The sequence below is a fragment of the Anabrus simplex genome, chromosome 9 (genome assembly GCF_040414725.1).
Source record: "Anabrus simplex isolate iqAnaSimp1 chromosome 9, ASM4041472v1, whole genome shotgun sequence".
Classification (NCBI taxonomy): domain Eukaryota; kingdom Metazoa; phylum Arthropoda; class Insecta; order Orthoptera; family Tettigoniidae; genus Anabrus; species Anabrus simplex.
This window is the reverse complement of record NC_090273.1, coordinates 170,235,886-170,260,018: the sequence shown is the minus strand read 5'-3', so window position 1 is coordinate 170,260,018 and position 24,133 is coordinate 170,235,886. Positions and strand designations below refer to the sequence as shown.

Here is a 24,133-nt window from a genome sequence, read left to right as displayed (position 1 = left end):
ATTCTGAAGGTGATCGGGATCAGATACCGAGAATGAAGAATTGTCCACAATCTGTATAAAAATCAGTCTGCAGTGATAAGAATTGAGGGCAGCGAACAAGAGGCAGGAATCCAGAAAGGAGTGAGGCAAGGCTGCAGTTTGTCCCCTCTCCTTTTCAATGTATACACAGAACAGGTGATAAATGAAATCAAAGAGGAATTTGGAAAGGGAATCAGAGTCCAAGGAGAGGAAATCAAACCCTAAGATTTGCTGATTATATTGTTATCAGAATGTTGAGGAAAGAATACAAGATGAAAATAAATAAGTGCAAAACAAAAATAATGGAGTGTGGTCGAACAAAGTCACGAAATGCAGGAAATATCAGATTAGGAAATGAAGTCTTAAAGGAAGTAGATGAAGATTGTTATTTGGGTAGTAAAATAACTAATTATGGTCGAAGTAACGAGAACATAAAATGCAGAGTAGCATAAGCAAGAAAGGCCTTTCTTAAGAAAAGAAATTTGTTCACCTCGAACATTGATATAGGAATAAGAAAGATGTTTTGGAAGACTTTCGTCTGGAGCGCGATGTTGTATACCAAGGTACAAATATGACAAGCAGATTTAGGATGTAGCAGTTATGTAGAAATGAAAAGGTTAGTACAGGATAGTGTGTTATGGAGAGCTGCATCAAACCAGTCTATGGACTGATGACTGAAACAACAACAGTCGGTTCTACTATGTACCCTGGCTTGTTCCTGTAGGCAATTCACCTGGAACTGCAGATATGATATGTCGTGGGCCTCTTCATGCTCGCTAAAACGTTTCCTATGAAGCTGTTCAGCAATGAAGGACTTGATTTTATGGTGGCAGGAGTTCCTCAGTACTTGAGCGAACAGACAAGATCCAAGGACGTGAGCCAGTGTTTGTTTCTCTCTGCGGAATTGCCGGCAGAGGCTACCGTCCTGGAATAGATGAGCTTTTTTACAAATATCTACATAAAAAGATGTGTCATAAACTGACAGGAAACAATGATCCAAGTTGTCCAGCCACTGTATGGCTGCTATAATAAAGTCTTTGGGTAAACATTCCGTAACAACAGATTTGTGCCACCACAATCACATCTCGGGGGAGCGTGCCCAGTTTATGTAGTTAAGAGCCACATCGTCTATGACTTGTTTAGGCTGTTCCCTCTGCAGGGGGCTGGACATTAAACAGATGCTGCACTGAAATCTGAAATCCTACAGCTACATTACCACATCACACAGCACAGACAGCCAGGTTCAGGGCACAGCAAAACTCTGCTGAGGAACAGACCAAACCCAAAGCTGATCTACATGTGGAACCACCAAGTTGTGTAGTATGCCATTTCTTGTCTTGATCTTAGCAGTGCTGTTAAAAGACTACATCCTGTCAAGAGTTATTCCGAGGTACCTGGGATTGGTGTTGTGGACAGAGGAATTCCATCGAGTGCTTGTCTAGGTGGATAGGTGGTGGTGACTTTTTAAAAGAGAAAGTACAACTGGGCAGCAACCATTCTCTATTAACACTAATCAGAGGGAAAAAATGAAAGGGGTCTGACACTTTGAAAAATGAAGGTATCAGCCAAAGAAATCAACGGCCATGAAGAGCGTGGAAATGAGGGGAGAGAAAAGAACAAGAGTTGAACAAGGGACGGCCGACAGGATAGATGAACATGAGGAACCTGGCACAAGTACGTGGAAGCAATGGTAGGACTCAGCTAAGGGCCCAAGTTAAGAGCTCCTGGGGTCCCTTTTAGTCACCCCTTGCAACAGCCAGGGGATACTGCAGATGTTATTCTCCCATCCTCACCCACATTGGAGATGTCTAGGTCTGCCGCTTATCACCACTTCCTGAAGTATTCCATTAGAATTGCAAGATCTTCCTCTATCACATTCTTACAAGTGTACTGAGTAACTAATGCTAAGCAAACATTCAGGAGATGGTGTGAGGTTAAACAGCACTGACCCCAGAGAGAGACCACTGTTTAATTTTGTTCTGCCTATTATGAATTACTACCAGGAGTGATCTGTTTGTTAACATCTGGGACAGCAACTTACAGGTCGTCAGCTTGAAGAATTACACACACCTCTCCTTTCGACTGTGTCACATCTACAAACATAGCTCCACTCTTCAATCGTTTCTCAAAGTCTGCGTCAATGTGTGTCATTAAGGCAAGAACTCGATTTTCCCAACTCCGATGAGATCTAAAACCTCCTTGTTCAACTGGAAAGGATGCTAAAAACCTCAGGACTTATCCTATTATAGATGAGACGTTCCAAACGTTTATAGCAGACACTCAGTAATGCAATGGGTCACTAGCTTTCCAGTGAGCAACACGTTAGAGAAGAAGTGACACAGCTATTTCTGTACATTCATCCCACAATGTGCCGGGAATTCTGAGTGTATATTCTTGAAACATGGTGCTTTCATATTCTTCACTCCCTTCAAAGCTTCTACAGTCTCATCCTCAACAAATGGCTTAGAAATATCAAGATGCTGCACTCCCATGTCTTTTCAAATGGGACTTCTCCTGTCTCATACATCTTGCACACTAAATGAAATAACCTTGCCATGCTGGTTTCTCCTAAGGCAGTCAGTAATTCAGAGGGAATGTCATCAATTCCAGGTGCCTTGTTCCTATTTAGGTCACTCACAGCTCTGTCAAACTCTGACCTCAAAACTGGGTCTCCCATTTCATCAGTATCAACAACCTCTTCATGTTCCAGAACCAAATTATCTACATCTTTACCTTCATACAACTGTTGGATATGCTCCTGCCATCTTTCTGCTTTGTCTTCTTTCCCTAGAAGTGGCTTTCCATCTGAGCTCTTAATATTCATACACCTAGATTTCCTTTCTCCAAAGGTTTCCTTGATTTTCCTGTATGCAGCATCTACCTTTCCCAGGACCATACAGCCTTCGACATCCTTGCACTTCTCCTTCACCCATTCTTACTTAGCTACCTTGCACTTTCTACCCACTTGATTCTTTAATCGCCTGTACTCTTTTCTGCCCTCTTCATTTCTAGCATTCTTGTATTTTCATCGTTCATCAATCAGGTCTAGTATCTCCTGAGTTATCCACTGATTCTTAGTTGATCTTTTCTTCCTTCCTAACATTTCTTCAGCAGCGCTACTGACTTCATTTTTCATGACTCTCCACTCTTCCTCTATAGTATTTCCTTCGGCCTTTTCGTTTAGTCTTTGTGCAACATGTTCCTTGAAACAATCCCTCACACTCTTTTCTTTAAACTTGTCTAGATCCCATCTTTTTGTATTCTTTCCTTTCTTCAATTTCTTCAACTTCAGATGGCATTTCATGACCAACAAGTTGTGGTCAGAGTCCACGTCTGCTCCTGGGAAAGTTTTGCAATCCAACACCTGGTTTCTGAATCTCTGCCTAATCATAATGAAGTCTATTCGATACCTCCCAGTGTCTCCAGGTCTTGTCCACGTACACAGCCGTCGTTTGTGGTGTTTGAACCAAGTACTAAAGGAATAAATTATGATCAGTGCAAAATTCAACCATCCGACTTCCTCTTTCGTTCCTTTGTCCCAATCCGTATTCTCCTACTGTATTACCTTCTCTTCCTTGGCCTACCACTGCATTCCAGTCTCCCATCACAATTAGATTCTCGTCACCTTCACATATTATATTAAATCTTCTATCTCCTCATATATTCCTTCAATTTCTTCATCATCCGCTGAACTAGTAGGCATATAGACATGCACTATTGTGGTGGGCATTGGTTTGGTGTCTATCTTGACGACAATAATTCTTTCACTATGCTGGTCGTAGTAGCTTACCCGCTGCCCTATTTTCTTATTCATTATTAAACCAACTCCTGCATTTCCCCTGTTTGATTTTGTGTTGATAATTCGGTAGTCGCCTGACCAAAAATCCAGTTCTTCCTGCCAACGTACTTCACTTCAACATCTAACTTTAGCCTATCCATCTCCCTTTTCAGATTCTCTAACCTACCACAACGATTCAAACTTCTAACATTCCACGCTCCGACTCGTAGAATGTCAGTATCCATCTTCCTGATGATCGCCCCCGCTCGTGTAGACCCCACCCGGAGATCCGAATGGGGGACTAGTTTACCTCCAGAATATTTTACCCGGGATGAAGCCATCATCAGTACACCATTCATACAGAGAGAGCTGCATGTCCTCGGGTGGTTGTTACGGCTGTAGTTTCCCGTTGCTTTCAGCCGTGTAGCAGTATTAACACAGCTAAGCCATGTTGAGTATTATTACAAGGCCGTATCAGTCAATCATCTAGACTGCCGCCCTTGCAACTACTGAAAGGCTGCTACCCCCTTTTCGATGAACCATTCGTTAGTCTGGTCTCTCAAAAGATACCCATCCGATATGGTTGCACCTGCGGCTCAGCTATCTGCATCATTGGGACACGCAAGCCTCCCCACCGCGGTAAAGTCACATGGTTCGCAGAGGAGGTGAATACTAATAATAATAATAATAATAATAATAATAATAATTGTACCGGCTGGTACACCTCTACGCCACACATTTGAATTTTCCGCCTTAAAAATACTCCTCTACAGGAGAAACTCTGAACTTTAAAAACTGGATCAACTCATTAGTTTCTCAGATGATGTCCCTGCAGTAAATTTTGTGATTACGAAGTTGTCAATACTGTGTGGAGTTCAACTTGTTTTGTTTTCCATTGATCAAGAAGTGTGGACATTCTCTTATAGATGTCTCTACAAAAACAAACTATGATCATACACCCTGGTGCGAAGTGAAGGAACTTTTCTTGAAGATATTTTGTACTCATAAGTTTTCTTATAACTAAATTTCGTTCTTTCATTTGTGGGTTGGCAATATTAATCTTTTCTTTCTGCCACTTTTGAAGTTAGCCAATCAATTATTTCTGTAATTAATTTTTGACCAAACATGTCTTTCTTCTTCAATTTTGATGTGTAACCTTTAGCCAGCCAATAAAAGCCTGTGGGTGCGGCTGTTTTATTCATGAAAGGTCTCGAATTTTCCTCGAGGGTATAAAAACTGTTGATTTTCTTGTCTCTCGGCCACATCATCAACATCTAACTTAGTGTATGGACGTATAACGGGAGGCGGGAAGCGCCTCTTTCTTCAGGCAGCAGCTCTTCAATAAGGTAATGGCCGCTTAACATCTTTATTTCTTGCTAGCTCAGCAGTTTAACCCGCAGGGAAGGTCCGAAACCTTTACTATGTAACCTATTTTCAAAAATGTAATTTTCCGTTGCTTTTGTAAAACTTCATATATCTTTGACTTAAATCGGGGATAGAGAATGCTTTACCCTCTCGAGCTCCCCTTCATTTTGGATTTGAGTTGACTACGTATTCGTAACAGTTTTTCTATTCTTCCTTAATGTGTTAAATTTATTCTGTGTATGAGTCACCTCCATAGCTTGGGAATAGCCCCTGTTTCATCGGCCTAGTGCCTTTTAGGTTTTAAAATGTGTATTTAGGAGTGCAAGTACTCGCCTCCATTCATTTTGCATTTTGGGCCATTAACTTAACCTGTTATTTTTCTACTAAGGCCCAGTAGGTTGGGTACAAGATACCCCTGTTTCTTTGTAAGTGTGCCTTTAGGGCAGTTAATGGTAAAGTCTGTTGTGGCCTTTGATAGGCTCAGGACATTGAGAATGGGTGAGCTCTTTTATTTGTGCTAAAAGTGCCTCAGAGAGGCTTGATATTCAAAGGTTCGAGCAAGTGCTCCATGTTATTAGGGGTTTTCTGCCCTTTGGTACATATGCGGTTGTGAGCTGAGAGCTCAGAAATGGTAAAAATTAGGGCTTGAGGCCCCGATTGTTAAATTGTCTCTAAATCTTGGCTTTCCTGGTCTTGCACCTGATTTAACTTCTTGTTATTTTTTGAAATTTTATGTGAAAATTGTTAAGTTTTGATATTTTCGAAAATATAACCTTTAATGCAATTTTAATTCATATCTTAGCTTTGTGGATAGACCCATTCCAGCCCGCACCTTCTTTCACCTCTGTATTCCACGGGTAACACCGTTACAAGTGATAGCAGAGCGTGGTTGAATGGGTCTCATTTAAGCCCCTTTTGACGGCTAGACAGTGAATTTAATTTGAACTCTAACAATTTTCTCAGTTGCTGGAATTTTCTTTTCCAAATTTCTAAATTTGTCAAGCTTTTGCTACCATGTCCGGCCCTTGCGAAGTCCTCCATCCCGGCTATTTGCGCAAGGAGGAATTGATTTATGAATTAACCATTAGAAATGTTCAATCTGGGGGCACGGTTGTGGCCGATACCACCAAACTTAAGGATTCCCTCGATTTGCCGATTAGTATCCCAACTTTGGGAGAGAAAGATATTGATGAGGCTCTCTCCACTATCACTGACAATACTACTGAGCTAGCATCTGTAGTTAGTTTTTTTGAAGTAGGTGATCCATCTCCAAATCAACTTAAGAGAGTACAGGCCAGACTGTACAATTTTTATAATAGGGTGAGCGATCTACTGTGTCTTAAGTTAAATGAACTTCAGGGTAAGGAGGCTAGTAATCTTGTAGAACACCTTTCTAAAATGTCCAATAAAGTTAGTCAGTTGTTAACTGGGACAGTTCCTCCCAAGACCGATCAGGCCACGGTTGCAAACATAGCTAATGAGGAGGATTCTTCCAAGGGGGAAGAAAGTAGAAAATCCATAGGAGTCCAACAAACTTCTGCCCCATTAGAAACAGAGTCCGGACGTCGTACATCCATTCCACCATTTGTTTTGAATAATGCACTCTCTGAAACAGCTTCTCCGCTCCCTAGGCCTTTACCTACTATGTTACCCGGGTTCAGTAGTTTGCCTCATCGTCTAGCAATGTTGCTTAGGGGTATTTCCAAGTTTTCTGTTAATTCCACTAATGATGTCATTGCATTCTTAAGGTTTTTAGTTGAAATCCAAGATCACGCTCTTGTCTTTTATCTTTCCCCGTGTCAAATTCTTCAAATTATTTACCCCTACTCCATAGGTGTCCTCTCAGACAAAATAGTAAGAGCCATAGCTGATCAATCATCTATAGAAGACTTCCACGCCCACCTGTTAGCTAATTTCATTCCGGCTAGGGAAAGGTCCTATCTAGTACAGAAGCATTATTACCGAGTACAGCGTCTGGATGAAAATCTTGCCGACTTCATCCAAGACATTAAATTCTATACTAGGGTATTTGCTCTTCATTTCCCAGAAGATCAAATTGTTCAGGCCATTGTGGAAGGAATTTCACCATCCTACAGGTCATATTTGTGTTTCGCGTCGCGTCCACAAACGTTTGCCGAGTTAGAGGCTATGGCTGTCTCAGCCGAAGGAGTTAGATATGCCGACACCTTACGTGTCGCGAAGGAGTCCCCTCCGTTGTCAAGTAATTTTCGACCTCCACCTCACCGAACCATCACACCAAGCAAATGTTATGCTTGTGGGTCGCCTGACCATCTTCGGAACAAATGTCCTTTAGTTAATTCTAGCGGGACAAGGAATGGAGCAGGGTCATCCCAAGGCTGTTTTAAATGCGGCTTGTTTTCCCATATAGCCAAGAATTGCCCTAATACTAATAGCACCCCCTCCTGCTCAACTTCCGGTGCAACTTTGAGCAATAATCAAAAATGACTAGTGGCTTCGGCTGAGTCGGCAAATTCATCTTTTCAAGGCTCAGCCCCGGTTAAAGCCTCCGAAAGCATGGAACAGAATAGAAGTTCTTCTATACTGGCAGTGGAATGCCCTAAAGAATGTTTTAGGATTGCGGCGGATACCCCCGCGCTTGTACCATTTCTCAAAATTGAATTAAATAATGAACCCGTCACTGCTCTATTAGACTCGGGCAGTGTTTGTTCAATTATTTATTTCGACTGAATGGTACTCTAAATTAAAGTCTGCCTGTAAATTTTCTGATTATCGTTCGTCTTCGGTTCAATGCGTTTCGGCAAACTCCTCTCCATTAGAAATTTTAGGTTCCCTATATGCCAAAATTCGCATTTCGAAATTCACTTGGAAAGTAAAATTGTTTTTGGCTAAGCATTTGTCTTGCCCCATTATATTAGGAGCAGATTTCATGTCTCACACTGGTCTTGTGCTCGACGTTCAGAACAAGTCGTGCACCTTCAAGTTTGCCAATAATCGTAAAATCCCCTTATTGAAATGCAATTCTGTGTCATGTTCAACTGTTTTGCCTACCCAGGATGAGATGTTGTTAGACCTTAGACATCTACCTGAAGAGCAGGCTGAGAGTATTCGTAAGCTGTGTCAGTTGTTTCCAGATGTTTTCTCCGATACTCTTGGTGTTACTGACCTTATTGAGTACAAGATTGAAGTTACGGATTCGATTCCAGTTCGATTTCCACCTTATAGGCTATCTCCACCTAAAATGAAGATCATAGATCAGATGCTGAAGGATGGTATAATTCGGCCCTCTAAGTTGGCATATTCATCGCCTATTTTCTTAGTCCCGAAACCCCAAGGTGGCTTCAGGCCTGTGATTGACTATAGGGCTTTAAATCGGAAGGTGGTGTTACAATCTGTGCTCCTTCCCGACCTTCACTCTTGTTTTTCGTGGTTTCGAAAAGCTAAGTTCTTCACCATCTTAAACCTTAATCAGGCGTATAACCAAATCCCTCTAGCTGAAGAATCCAAACATCTTACAGCTTTTGCCACAGATTGGAACTTGTATGAGTACAACCGCGTGCCTTTCGGGCTCCCCACGGGAGCAGCTGTGGTTACGAGACTGCTAGACAGGGTCTTCTCCGACATCAAATTCGAGTACTTATACCATTATCTTGATGATGTCGTCGTATTTTCTGAGACCTTTGAAGAACATCTAGATCATCTGAAAGAGGTCCTTGATCGCCTTCGTAAGGCAGGGTTAACTGTGAAGAAGAAGCTATAGAAAGAGAGGAAAATATCATAGTAATGGGAGATCTAAATGCTCAAGTTGGATCAGACAGGCTTGGATATGAAAATGTACTAGGTCCACATGGTTATGGAGACAGAAACCCAGAAGGAGAAGGTCTTCTAGATCTATGTTTAAGGAATGGCTTGAGAATAAACAACAGTTGGTTTCAGAAGCAGCTAAGTCATAAACTAACAAGATACAGTTGGAATGGAGATACTAAAACTCTGATAGATTATTTTATATCAGACAATGAAGCAGGAAAGACCATATGTGGTGTCAGAGTTATACCAAGTGAAAACCTGGGCAGTGACCACAGACTTCTCCCAACAATAAAGTACATTAAAATTTACAGACCTCAGAAATACAGGAAACCAAAAATCAAGACATGGGAGCTAAAGAAGGCAGAGAAACAAGCAGAATACTCAAAAAAAGTGACCAATAAATTACCGTCAGATGCATTACAAGAAGGCAACATCGAGTGGACTAGATTCAAAAGAAAGCATTGTCGGAGCTGCAGTAGAAGTTTGTGGTAAAACTAATAGCAAAATTAAGGCAAAAGAAACTCCTTGGTGGAACGATCGGGTGAAGATTGCTGTGAAAGCAAAAAATGAAACCAAGAAAGCCAGAGACAAAGAAATGCAAAAAGGAAGTCAAAGGTGTTACAAGTGAAATATGTAATGCGAGTGGAATGTATTTTTTTGAAGTCTTTGTTTGTAAAATACAATATGATGTTTTATTTTTATTGACCTAACCTGTACTGTATAATGTTGTAACATAGGCATTTGTAAATAGTAGAATTCTGTCTATAGTTCCTGGAAAGATCCAGAAAGTTACATAACTTTTGTACAGGGTGTGTTACTTTGTTGGTATGTGTTCTAGAAAGTGTGTTCTCTCTATTCTGGAAAAATACGACTTTCGCAATCATGCGTATTCTAGAATGTTAGTCAAAGTTCGCGATCAAAAGTAAGGTTGTGATTGGTGAGTCTAGGTGGCGATAGGGAACTCATGCACGCTGATTGGCTGCCTCCACGGCCAGTAATTCATATATATAGTGAGCGAGGCAGTGTTCGAATTAATTCTGTATCCTGAAATCTGTCGGTCTTGGTCTATCTGTCTGTGAGCAGCCTATCTGGTTGACGTCCCCCGGTTTTCGGGATGGCACTCTCCTCGGGTAAGCACTCCTGAATTCCGTTCCTGCTAAAATTTCCGTAATGTTCCGATTTGCTTTTCATACAGGAGTCTGCCCTAACCTCGCCTAGATTCACCAAATTTGTTACTTATGACGCCTTAGTTTTTCAGATGGACTTACCTGTTCGTTTCTGAGGCATTCCCTTTTGTTTCACTAAAATATGTATATTGTAGTTTAATCGTATTTCCCTTGGCGTTTGCCTCTGATAGTTCTGTATCACTTTAGGTACGCTAGATTTTGGATAACCTGTAAATTGCATTGTACTACTGCATTGGTAACTAGATGTATAGTTGATTTGAAATTTGAGTTTACACTGCTACGAAATAAGCTATGTATATCACTGAACTTATACCTCGTAACTTGGAATGTATTTGTAAAATTATCTTTTAAATAATATTTTTAAAATCTAAGGATCACGGCCATTTATTTCGGGATCCGCTATCTAAGCCATGTCCATGCCTTTGGTAGGTTCCCAGCCCTTCCATCTTCCCGTTTTGTCGTTCACTAGTTGGCCCCACTGATAGTTACGTACTTGTTTTGTTGGAGATCCCCGTAATGCTAGCTACTGTTTTTCCGAGTGTGTAGTGTTTTCTTATATTGTGTATTGTACTCTTACCTTCCCTTTTTAACTGTGTTTGTGCCTTGTTTAGTGTTACCCCTGTAGTCTGAGGAAGCAAAAGGAATGAATCTAGAGTAAACGAACTGCAGCAGAAATACAGAGATCAGAAGCTATGAGTAAAGAAAATTGTAGCCGAAGAAAAACAGAAAGCTTGGACTGATTTCACAGATAAACTAGAGCAAACAGCAAAGCTAATTCTAAACTACTTTACTGAACAATACGAAATATAAGAAGAGACAATGAATACATAACAGCAATAGAGGAACCAGATGGTAACATAGTCAGGGAAGAGACAGAAATAAGGAAGATCATGAAATCCTATTTTGATAATTTATACAACTGTATTGGGAAAGACTCCAATGATGTAACCATGCAGGTCAGTTTAAGCTGCAATGATGAGCCTGACCAAGAGAGCCCGCCAATATGGAAGGAAGTAGAGACTGCCCTTAATAGTATGCCCAAAGAAAGATCAACAGGATTTGATGAAGTCAGTGCAGATATGATCAAGGCAACTGGTGCAATAGGAATACAGTGGTTTCATAGAGTAATTAATGCAATATGGAAGGATAGGAAAGTCCCAGATGATTGGAAAAAGGGAATAATAATACCTCTCTTCAAAAAAGGAAGCCGGAAGAAATGTAGCAATTATAGAGGGATCACTTTATTGTCTCATGGTTTGAAAATATTTGAGAAAATACTTGAAAAACGGCTAAGGAAAATAATAGAACCACAACTACAGGAAGAACAATATGGATTCAGAGAACACCGATCAACTACCGATCTCATATTTGCACTTAGAATACTGTTAGAAAAGCATTGGGAGAAGGGCAAAGACTTAACACTAGTGTTTTTGGATCTCGAAAAAGCATTTGATAGTGTTCCAAGGAAGACTATATGGGAATGCTTAAGAAAGAAAAATGTACCCAAAGGTCTTATCCTGAAAGTTAAAATGCTTTACGAAGACTGCTGCAGTTGCGTACAGATAGGAAACGGTAATTCTGATTGGTTCCAAACCACTAAAGGAGTGCAACAAGGCAGTACCCTTTCACCCTTACTTTTTATCACTGTCATGGATGAAGTCATGAAAGAAATTAAGCAGAAGAACAATATGGACATCAATGCATTTGCAGATGATGTGGTAATCTGGGGAAATACAGAGAAGGAAGTCCAAGAGAGGCTGAACACCTGGAATGAACATTTGAAAGCACACGGATTAACAATAAATAAATCAAAAACTGTTACTATGTCTGTCAACAGGCAGAAGAAGAAAGGAAAAATAATTCTGGAAGGTACACAGCTGGAAACAGTATAAATATCTTGGGTGATAACAGAATACAGCATGAGATTAACAACCGCATTCAAAAATCAGCTCAGTTTTACCATCAAGTTCGGAACCTCCTCTGGAACGAACAAGTTCCCTTAAGATCAAAGCAGATTCTATTCCAATCATACTTCACCCCCATACTAACATATGGCCTAGAAACCTGCACAACAACCCAACAAGTGGATAGCAAACTACAAGCCGCAGAAATAAAGTTCCTACGTACTATGGTACAGAAGACAAAAAGGGACAGGGTAAGGAATGAAAGAATAAGGGAGGAAGCTAGTGTGAACCCATCCCTGAATGAAAAAGTGACAAGGGCCCGTTTGAAATGGTTTGGCCATGTCAAACGATTGGACGATGGAAGGACAGCAAAACAATGGCTACACACTGTCGTGGCCGGAAAACGACCGGTAGGAAGACCTAGGAAGAGATGGCTGGACCACGTGAAAGAGGACATAGGAACAAGAGGAGTCAGCTGGGATGTCGTCTTGAGAGAAGAGTGGTACATGGACAGACAGAAGTGGAGAGTGCTCGTAAACCACACCCGGGCAACTGGAGTGGAAAACTGATGATGATGATGATGATGATGATGATGATTGTGTCGCCCGATGGTGTCGCAGTGGATCATTCTAGAACACAGGCCATCCGTGATTTCAAACCTCCTAAGGACATCAAAGGTATTGCTAGATTCATAGGCATGGTGAATTTCTTCAGGAAATTTATTCCTAACTTCGCTAACAGAGCGGTGCCCTTGAACTTACTTCGTAGGAAAGGCGTCAAATTCGAGTGGGGGCCTTCTCAACAAGCCGCTTTCGAAGACCTCAAATTAGCTCTTTGTAACGCCCCTGTCCTTCCTATGCCTGATTTCTTGAAAAAATTCATCGTCCAAACCGACGCGTCGTCGGCGGCGGTGGCTGCAGTCCTTCTTCAAAGAGACTGAACTAGGGAGGCGACCCATCGCCTATGCATCTAGGACTCTATCTGCTCAAGAAGCCAGGTATTCCATCTATGAACTTGAGGGTTTAGCTGTCTTATTTGCGTTAGAGAAGTTCCGCCTCTATCTGGAACACGTCAAGTTCGACTAGGAAACGGATAACCAAGCCGTAAATTGGGTCTTAGCTAGACCGCGTCATACTGGTCACATAGCCCGCTGGGCCATCAGGATTTCTGCCTTCCAGTTTGAGGTTAGGCATATAAGAGGGTCTGAAAATGTTGTGGCGAACGGACTAAGCCATATGTTTTCTAATGATGTAGAGACCTCCGAACAGGAAGATAGTTCTTCACTTCCCGAGTCCATACCTCCTGGCATAAATGCCATTCTAACTGATGCTCCCATGGTTTAGGTATATTGAAAAATATCAACGTGAAGATCCGATGCTGGCCCCTATTATGGAAACCCTTTCTTCTGGGGAACATGTTGTCCTTTATGTGTTGAGGAATGGGGTTTTATGTTGCCCATCGAGGCATGATCAGAAGATGAAAGTTGTAGTTCCAGCTATTCTTGTACCAATGATCTTCAAGTACTACCATGAGACCCCGTTAGCGGGACATTTAGGCATCTTCAGAACCCGGGAAAAGATCCGAGAAATGTTCATTTGGAAAGGTATGGACGGTGAAATTCGTGAATTGGTAAAAGCCTGTAAATCTTGTTGGCTTAGTAAACCTACCATGTCCACTAAGCAAGGGCTATTGTCTTCTCATCAAGCGTCGCGCCCCATGGAGTTCCTCTATATCGACTACGTAGGACCCTTCCCCCAATCAAAGGGGAATGCCCACAAATTCATCCTTGTGTGTGTAGATGGTTTCACAAGATTTTCCTGGTTGTTTCCGACTAAGCTTGCCACCGCTCAGTCCACTATTTCTTGTTTAAATGCCATCTTTGCTTCTTTTGGTCCGTGTCAATATTTAGTGTCCGATAATGCTAAAACCTTTACCTCCAATCTCTTCCGTAAATTCTGGTTTGATCTATCCATCTCAAATGTAACAACATCAGCGTACTATCCTCAACCATCTCTGGCTGAACAAGTCATTCGTAATCTGAGGTCGGCTCTAATTGCCCATCATCATGATGATCATTCTAGGTGGCACACATCCCTGCATTGGTTAACCTTCGCTTTGAATTCGGCGGTTCATGAATCTGATAAATTCACTCCAGCTTCATTGATGTTTAAGTTTGTACCCAACACGCCGCTCTCTAACCTTTGGTCTCTTAGTGATATTCTACCTGGGACAATAGATCCCGATAATATTAGAGATCTCTGGAAGAAGGCTAAGGCCAAATTTCTCATGAAAAGGTTAGGGAAAGATATGATCGTGGACGGAGGCCCACCAACCTAAAAGTAGGAGATCAAGTCATGATTAAGAACTTTGTTCCCGCGGGCAAGCTTGCCCCCAGATTTCATGGGCCGTGCATCATTTTAGATTTCCTTACCCCTGTTACATTATTAGCAAGCAACCCAGCCACCGAGAGGATCTTTAGGGTACACCTGTCTCAGGTGAAACCTGTGTAATGTCATTATTAATTTGCCATCTACGTTTTGCAACAGTGTGAAGGTTATATTTGGTTTTAGAGGCCTTCTGCCCCAATTTATTTTAATTGTTATAAAAATAAGTCTTTGATGTACGATCCTCCCCTCTGGTTATTCTGCTGTCCTTTTCCTTGCGGCCATTACCAAGCTCTCATCTCCTGCTAAACCATACCAGTGGCTATAATTTTCCACGCCGCTGACCCATCAGCCTCACCAAAAAGATCGTACCCTAAAATAAAAGTCACCAACAAATTATGCCGCCAAGATCTGACTGTTTCAGTGCCCCACAGCCATTCGTCGCAGTACAGCCGCCAAAGTGGGGAAGGGTCCACTCCACTCCCGTGATGTCTTCCTGTGTACGGCGCACCAGAGTCCATCTCCCGGCAAAGGCTAATGTGTGGCGCACCAACCGCCACCTTATCTGGGGACTGTAATTAAACTTAGCATCTGCGGTGTCCTTCACCACGACTACCCCTCTCATAGTGCGGGAGAGGTATCTCAGGGTACTTGAGGCGTCCGGAGAACCTTGACTGGACATCGGCAGCGGCGGCTGGTCTTTCATTGTGTGGTTGGCATTCTATGGCAACAAAGACACTCTCAAGCCGGAGTTCAACTAACTCCTAACTATCTACTTCAAAACAAAGGAGACTTTAAAATTTTTTTGATGCTTTAAATGTTCTTCAAAATTCTTCTACAAAACTTTGGAAATTCTTATGTCTCCTCCATTATCTCCAAATCTATTTGCAAGGAAGCAGAAATTTTCTTCTATTGATGATTAAATTCTGTGTCACCCCATGGAAGGACATTTGTGGGGGGGAGGTCTGTACCGGCTGGTACACCTCTACGCTGCACATTTGAATTTTCTGCCTTAAAGTACTCCTCTACAGGAGAAACTCTGAACTTTAAAAACTAGATCAACTCATTAGTTTCTCAGAAGATGTCACTACAGTAAATTTTGTGATTACGAAGTTGTCAATACTGTGTGGAGTTCAACTTGTTTTGTTTTCCAATGATCAAGAAGTGTGGACATTCTCTTATAGATGTCTCTACAAAAACAAACTATGATCATACACCCTGGTGCGAAGTGAAGGAACTTTTCTTGAAGATATTTTGTACTCGTAAGTTTTCCTATAACTAAATTTCGTTCTTTCATTTGTGTGTTGGCAATATTAATCTTTTCTTTCTGCCACTTTTGAAGTTAGCCAATCAATTATTTCTGTAATTAATTTTTGACTAATCATGTCTTTCTTCTTCAATTTTGATGTGTAACCTTTAGCCAGCCAATAAAAGCCTGTGGGTGTGGCTGTTTTATTCATGAAAGTTCTCGAATTTTCCTTGAGGGTATAAAAACTGTTGATTTTTCTTGTCTCTCGGCCACATCATCAACATCTAACTTAGTGTATGGACGTATAACGGGAGGCGGGAAGCGCCTCTTTCTTCAGGCAGCAGCTCTTCAATAAGGTAATGGCCGCTTAACATCTTTATTTCTTACTAGCTCAGCAGTTTAACCCACAGGGAAGGTCCGAAACCTTTACTATGTAACCTATTTTCAAAAATGTAATTTTCCGTCGCTTTTGTAAAACTTCATATATCTTTGACTTAAATTGGGGATAGAGAGTGCTTTACCCTCTCGAGCTCCCCTTCATTTTGGATTTGAGTTGACTACGTATTCGTTACCGTTTTTCTACTCTTCCTTAATGTGTTAAATTTATTCTGTGTATGAGTCACCTCCATAGCTTGGGAATAGCCCCTGTTTCATCGGCCTAGCGCCTTTTAGGTTTTAAAATGTGTATTTAGGAGTGCAAGTACTCGCCTCCATTCATTTTGCATTTTGAGCCATTAACTTAACCTGTTATTTTTCTACTAAGGCCCAGTGGGTTGGGTACAAGATACCCCTGTTTCTTTGTAAGTGTGCCTTTAGGGCAGTTAATGGTAAAGTCTGTTGTGGCCTTTGATAGGCTCAGGACATTGAGAGCGGGTGAGCTCTTTTATTTGTGCTAAAAGTGCCTCAGAGAGGCTTGATATTCAAAGGTTCGAGCAAGTGCTCCATGTTATTAGGGGTTTTCTGCCCTTTGGTAAATATGCAGTTGTGAGCTGAGAGCTAAAAAATGGTAAAAATTAGGGCTTGAGGCCCCGATTGTTAAATTGTCTCTAAATCTTGGCTTTCCTGGTCTTGCACCTGATTTGACTTCTTGTTATTTGTTGAAATTTTATGTGAAAATTGTTAAGTTTTGATAACTTATTTTCGAAAATATAACCTTTAATGCTCATGGTGGTGCCCAGTTTGGAGTCTGCCATCTTCTGTAAGAGCAGCTATTTCCACAACACATACAGAAACTGTTCTGCCACCACATGAAAACAGATTCTCATATAATTTAGAACTATCCTGCGGTCTCCTGTTTGCGACACAGGGTCCATCTTCTGGCTTGATGAGGCCAACAGCTAAATGTGTATCGTCAGTGTGTTATATTCCCTCTTCCATGCTACTTTAGCACAGACCACTCACTCACTGGACCAGCCAGAAGGCTTGCTTTCTCACAGATTCCATGTATAGAGTTTAGTCAAGAAATCCTTATTATGTGGTCACGTCGTGCTTCTATTTGGGGACATTTTCTTCCAGGAAGTGTACAGTGAAATTTCAACAACTTTTCAGATCGTCAAACAGAATTTATAGTGAGGTATCTTTAGACATCCACTTGATTGTTCTGCAATTAATAATGTGTTCAGTCTTATTAATTGCATTTGACTAACTGGAAAGTTTTCATATTCTTACAGCCTGCCAATGCCATAAAAAGAAGCTTTTATCCAGTCAGGTAATAAGTGCCCTAGAACTTACCCTGTTCTGATCCAGAAGAGCACACAGTGCTTCAGCTTCTCCCATACTTTGAATACTTGAGAGACCCATCATGTTCAGCAATTCGCTACACTAGGAAAAGAAATATGAGTTACCAAACAGTTATTCTAAGAGCAAAACTACACAAATTAAAAACACATTTCTGTAACTGGTTTTTCAGTGGTTACACGATACACAGTTAAGAAAAGAGGAAATTAAATCAAATTACACGGCACTCTAAAACCTTAACACAAAATAAACATCAGATGAACTGCACCAATACACAAATAAATATCAGGTTGGACAAAGTGACGACTATAATAAAGGATCGTGGAGCGGGTCTGGGAAACCTACCAGGACCATAGAGATATGAAAGTTGCGGGTTTCTAGAAAAATCAACAGTGATCCCTTGATTCAAGATATTATTTTCCAAAATAAACATTACAAGGTAAATTCCAAACAAAATTCATCTATTCAAACTATCCAGTTTCACCATTTCCAAAATACAAATTAGATGTACTTTGCCAAGGGCATTGCTTTGGGGGAAGAGGTTAACCACAGACATCTTAACCTAATGCGACTTCTACAATACAATTTTGATGTTAACAGGAAACACAGGATACAAATACAATATTAAATTAAAGTTAACACGCTTTCTAAGGCATCTGAGAAACTGAGTGGCAAGTCTGGGCGAGTAGGGCAAACTCCTATATGACAATACAAGCTGACATTAAAAGTAAATTAAGGTGGAACTGAAGGCAACAGTGCTTACCCCAAGGTAGCCCATCTCGGGAGCGAGGATTCGCTGACGTGCGTCTGATCGCTGGACTGACGAGAGAACGAAAGACCACGAAATCTTGCCTCACTCTCTTAAAAAGGCAAGTCTGGCCCCAGTGTGATTACCGAGTGACCAATCAGAGCACAGGAGCTTCCCTATCACCACCCAGATCCACCAATCAAAACTCTTTATCAAGTAGCGATGTTTTCACAATATTCCAGAACATAGGCAGACACTAATCGCGAACTTTCCATCTTCCAGAATTAGTAAGGACATGCTTCTAGAATTGACAGGGGTCAACATACCCTGTTCCAAAAGTCCGCGTCACAACCTTTCCGGAATGTTACAAATATCACAGAACAATAATAATTTACAATCTAGTAGTTACTTAAGTAGATAAAGGGAATACAAACAACATATTACACAGTAATATTCTACACCATACAGGCTAGGTAGGTGCAGGGAATACAAATAAAATATTCTACAACAACATTCCACACTATACAGTAAACATTCCTTAAAAGAGACTCTGCACAGGTCTCAATTTCATTTATACCAAGTTATATTTTTATTTATTTATTTATTTATTTATTTATTTACAGAGTTTACACCCACACTGGAGCACTTAAATCAGACTACAACAAATTTGTCTTCCTTTTCTTCTCCCAAAAAGTCTTGAGTCTGGTTGACCTGGCTGCCCTCTCCGCATCCGTTATAACATATTGTTTCCTATGTACAGTGGTCAGAGGAAGCCTGATGCATTTATTCTTCAAAATACTTTTCTTGCCTCTGTTTTCTATGGTTTGCATGGTAATATTCAACACCTTCAAATCACTTTGGACTTCTTTAAACCAATTGTTTTTTGATTTATTAATCCAAAAGTAATTAAATAATTGTTTTAAAACTGTTATCACTTAGTTGAAATATATGACAAAAAAAGGCAATTCTTCTTTTTCTCATCGTGTCTGTGATGGTCTCACTTTCCCGATAGATAACCTCATTCGGCAACAATCTCCACTGTCCATCCACCTGATGTTTCTTGTTTATGATCGTCCTGAGTATCCTTCGATCAACTCGTTGTTGGCGTTCTGTTGTTGATCTAGTATTGAGTTTAAATAATGTTTCACAAGCATAAGTTGCTTCTGGTTTAATAACAGAGTTATAATGCCTAAATTTAGCATTAATCGAAAGACATTCCTTTTTGTATGTAGGCCAAGTTATCCGTTGTGCCTGCTTCAGTTTATATATTCTGCTCTCTATTGATGGTTTTTCATTGCAATTCCAAGTGAGATTTTCACCCAAATATTTAAATGTGCTTACAATTTCAATTCGTTTATTATTATTTAATAATAGCTCTGAATTTAAAGTTCTGAAAGTAAGCATTATTTTTGTTTTATCATACGAAATTTGCAATCCAAGTTATATTAATGAAATATGTTTCAATATTTTTAAGACCATCCTTATACTACACAATATAAGTTTATTTTAATATATATTTTATAAGTTGATGTAATATGGTTCTTTCAGCACTAACAACGATCCTACATATGAATACAGTGGAACCTTGGATTACGAGCATAATTCGTTCCGGCAACATGCTCGTAATTCAAATCGCTCATATATCAAAGCAAATTTTCCCATAACAAACTATTGAAACTCGTATGATTCGTCCACAACACAAAAACATTTATTCGCATAACATTTCTAAAACAAAATATAATGTAAAACAATTAAACTGCACTTTACCTTACAATAGAATCATTGTTGGTGTGAGGGAGACGAGAGATAACATGAGAAGAGTTGCTGTGTAGCACGAATTTCACTAACGGAATCACTGCTATCGGTTGGCTCATTGGAAGTGTTTTCTTTTCGTGCAATTTTAACGAGGAACCTGTCCAATGACTGTTGCTTTTGCCTCTTTTTGAGAATTTCACGAAAATGTGACATTGCATTGTCATTGAACAGATTCATCCACTGTAATCATCTCCTTCTTCCGACCAAATTCCTTTTTAGCCTTCTTTTCGTTCACAGGGCCCATCGTTGCAGAACAGTCATATCACAGATGACAGAAATAAAACATGTACACTCGTACGGTGTTGACTATGCGAGCGAGGCACGCCAACTGAAGTCCAGCGCGGGAAATTATTACACACACTTTCCCAGGAAAGAGAGTGGGAGGGGAAGGGGAAAACAAAGGCACAGGGGAGGTGGAAACGTACGTACACGTGACGCTCGTATTGCAAAACCTCACTCGCTTATCAAGTCACAATTTATTTTAAATATTTGCTCATCTTGCAAAACACTCGTAGACCAAGTTACTCGCAATCCAAGGTTCCACTGTACTTGAGGATTTACACTGAATAATAATAATAATAATAATAATAATAATAATAATAATAATAATAATAATAATAATAATAATAATAATAATACCCGTGTGGGGATTTACCGGTTACCTCCATCGGGCGCGTCCCATTGGAATTGGGGAAGCTTGCTGGCTCTGCCGCCAGCAGAGTCAGAGGGTAGTAGGGAAATAAAATACCACCGTGAAAAAAAACTGGTCCCTTGCCAGGGTTACAGCAAAGACTGGTAAATGACCAGAAGCCAGAAAACATCTTGAGGCAACCTCTAGGACTAACAACCCTAGTTGTAAAAGGATGGGTACCCGTCCAAAGCAAAGTCAAGTCAAAAAGCATGATGGCACAACATTTCAAGAAACATACCCCAGGGGGGTAAATCTTCGGATAAATCCCTAGTCGTGAACGCCATGGCGCACAAGTCTCGTTCGGATTCTGGGGGAGACTCGACATCATGCAAGAAACGAGTCGGAGCGTCTCGGTGTACCCCGAGAGTCAAAAACTCAGGCCAAAATCTAAAACCTTTCTAACAACTTTCAACATAAATTCACTTACACAAACTGGCAAGCTGAAAACCCTCACCAAAGCTCTTCACGAAAATCAGATATCCATAATGGCCCTACAGGAAACAAGGTACCCAGATGAAGAGATTTTTTAATCCGAAGGCTACCGATTTTTCAAGAGCAAAGCACAAAGAGGAATCCTCAATGGAGCTGTGATTTGCAAATTTCGAACCTGTGAATGACAGATTGTCTATACTCACAATTAAATGCGCGAACAAAACCTACGCCCTAGTTAACGCACATGCTCCTACAAACGATAAGAACAAGTCTGATCCAGACGAAGTTGATAATTTCTGGGACCTATTGGATGAAAAATTAAACAAAATCCCCAAACACCATGTCAAGCTTCTTTTGGGTGAGTTCAATGCCCAACTAGGTCATGAACAGAAGTACAAGAAAGTTATAGGAAATTACCCTGCTCACAAAAGAACCAATCCCAACGGCAAAAGACTGGTGTCCATTTGCGAAAATCACAAACTGCAGGTCATGTCGACCCACTTTCGCCATCTACCCAGAAAGCAAATGACTTGGCGTTCTCCCGTCCAAGCTCTCGGAGAGTTCCAAATTGATCATGTTGCAATCTCCAGGAGAAACAGCCCTGAGATTATGAATGTCAAGGTAAAGAAAGGCATCAATGTGGCCTCAGATCATTATATGTCTCTTATCAAATTCAAACCAATTCCCGCAAACATAAGGAAGACAACCAAACAGATCACACGCTTCGACAATGATAAACTTCGGCAAAGGGTCGAGGAGTTCCAGGAGACGGCTAGACCAAATGACTGTGACTTTAACAACGCTAAAAGTCTCCTTGTTGAGTGTAGGATGTTAAAAGGTTTGTTTTTTTCCACCTATTCAATACATATAAATTTTATAATTTAGGAATTTATTGTAGGTTCCACTTGAGACATGTTTCGCCCTTCATTGAGGGCATCATCAGTCAAAATATCACCTCAAGGTAAAAAATCAGGTAACTGGTTAGTAGTAGACATGTACAAATTAATACATATTATTAACAACATACAAAAATTAAGTATGGGATATAGTTGCACAAAAGTGATGGTTGAACATGTAGGTTTATAGATGAAAAGTCAGCACCAATGCCTAAAATTAACATAGTAGGGTTCTGCAGTGGTGCTCTGGAGAAACAGTTGACGCAATCATATGATAATAAAAAGTTTAAAAATATTTACATTATAACAATTAAGGGAGAAAAGGTGTAGTGTTTGGCGTCAATGTTTGTAACCTAAAATTGATGTCAAAGGTTGGTAACTATACAGTATTTACATTGTTCTATTGAACAGTTGAGATAAAGTTTTAAAAAATATTTACATTTAACATTCAGCGTAAATGTTTGTAAATAAAAGCTAATGTCAGTGGTTGGTAACTATATAGTAATTACATTATCTAATTGAATAGTTGAGAATTTACAATTATATACATAATTACACAAGAGCAGTTGGTGCGCAAGGATAAAAAAAAAAACAAGGATCCTATACCAAAAGTACAACGCAACTTGAAAACCCTTCTCAAAAATTCAACTTTCCTCTTAAATGACCAAGAAATCTTTAAACTAGTCAACATGAATCCAACTTTACCCACAGCCAAGTCCTTACCCAAAACCCACAAAAAAGACATCCCCATCCGACCAATTATCAACAGTAGAGGCAGTCCAACATATAAAACTTCAAGGTTTCTACACTACTTTCTCAAAAAACACTACAAATTCAACAACAAATACCCCATTAAGAACTCAATTGACCTATGTCAAACCCTGAATAAATTTACACTGCAACCAAACCACATTCTATGTTCCTTTGACATCACTAACATGTATCCGAACATCCCAGTTCTCGAAACCATCAACATCATAAAAAACAACCTCTCCAATCACAGTGGACTAAGCAAAATAGAAATTGATGAGTTCATTAAAATATTAACCTTTGTATTGAACAATAATTACTTCACGTTCAACAACAAGATTTACCATCAAAAGGGCTTAGCTATGGGAGACCCTATTTCTGGCATTCTAGCGAACATCTATATGGACAACTTAGAACACAATAAAATTATAAATTCCATTAATGGTATTCATCTTTGGCTCCGCTATGTCGACGACACACTAGTAATCATCAATAAACAGTGCAACAACAGCGACAACATCCTCACATTCCTAAACACTTTAGACAACAACATAAAATTCACAAAAGAAGATGAGGACAACGGCTCCATCAATTTTTTAGACATCAACATCACACGAATGGACAACGCTTTTGAATTTCGAATACACAGAAAACCCTCCTTCACCCCACTAACAATAAACAATAATTCCTTACACCCAAACTCCCATAAACAAGCCCCTTACTACAGCTTAATATACAGAGCTTTAAAAATCCCCCTTTCACCTACCAATCTGAAAAAAGAACTTGATTACATAACAGATATTGCCAAGTTCAATGGCTTCAACACCAACATGATCAACAAGATCATCAATAAGGTAAAACTAAAATTAACAACAAATCTTTCCCCAATAAAACCCAATAAACACAAATACGCAACTTTCACATACACTAATCCAGTCATCCACCAGATAGCCAACCCCCTAAAAAAGCACGAAGTCAACATTGCTTTCAAAACGCAGAACACGAACCAGAACATATTTTTCAACCAGAACTCTGTCAACCCAAGAAGAAACCTCTACGCGGGCTCAGGTATTTACAGACTCACCTGTTCACAATGCAACTCCTCGTACATCGGACAAACTGGCCGAAGCTTCCAAACCCGTTATTTAGAACACTACAATGCCCAAAAACATAATAAATTTTCCGCAATGAGCACCCACATGAGGGACACTGGCCACCACTTCACCACAATAGAACAAGACTTAACAATCCTAAAAAAAGTCGAGAAAGGCAAACTAATGACTGAGTTTGAGAACCTATACATCTATCTAGACCAACACTTCAACAAGGATAAAAACCTCAACGAGATAATAGATTTAAAAAACCCCCTTTATGAACAAATTCCCACCTTACT

The 24,133-nt window shown here is 40.2% G+C and overlaps 1 protein-coding gene across 2 annotated transcripts in view; it reads right to left on the bottom strand.

Annotated features, from left to right (window-relative positions):
- Positions 1–24,133, bottom strand: part of Gen (XPG-like endonuclease) — a 244,982-nt gene that overhangs the window by 123,032 nt on the left and 97,817 nt on the right. The window contains exon 3 of one of the 2 annotated variants that reach the window (XM_067153912.2): positions 17,403–17,492. In XM_067153912.2, the coding sequence (XP_067010013.2) occupies positions 17,403–17,492 (90 nt within the window). The remainder of the gene's footprint in view (positions 1–17,402; positions 17,493–24,133) is intronic. The other variant, XM_067153913.2, reaches the window with a different exon arrangement.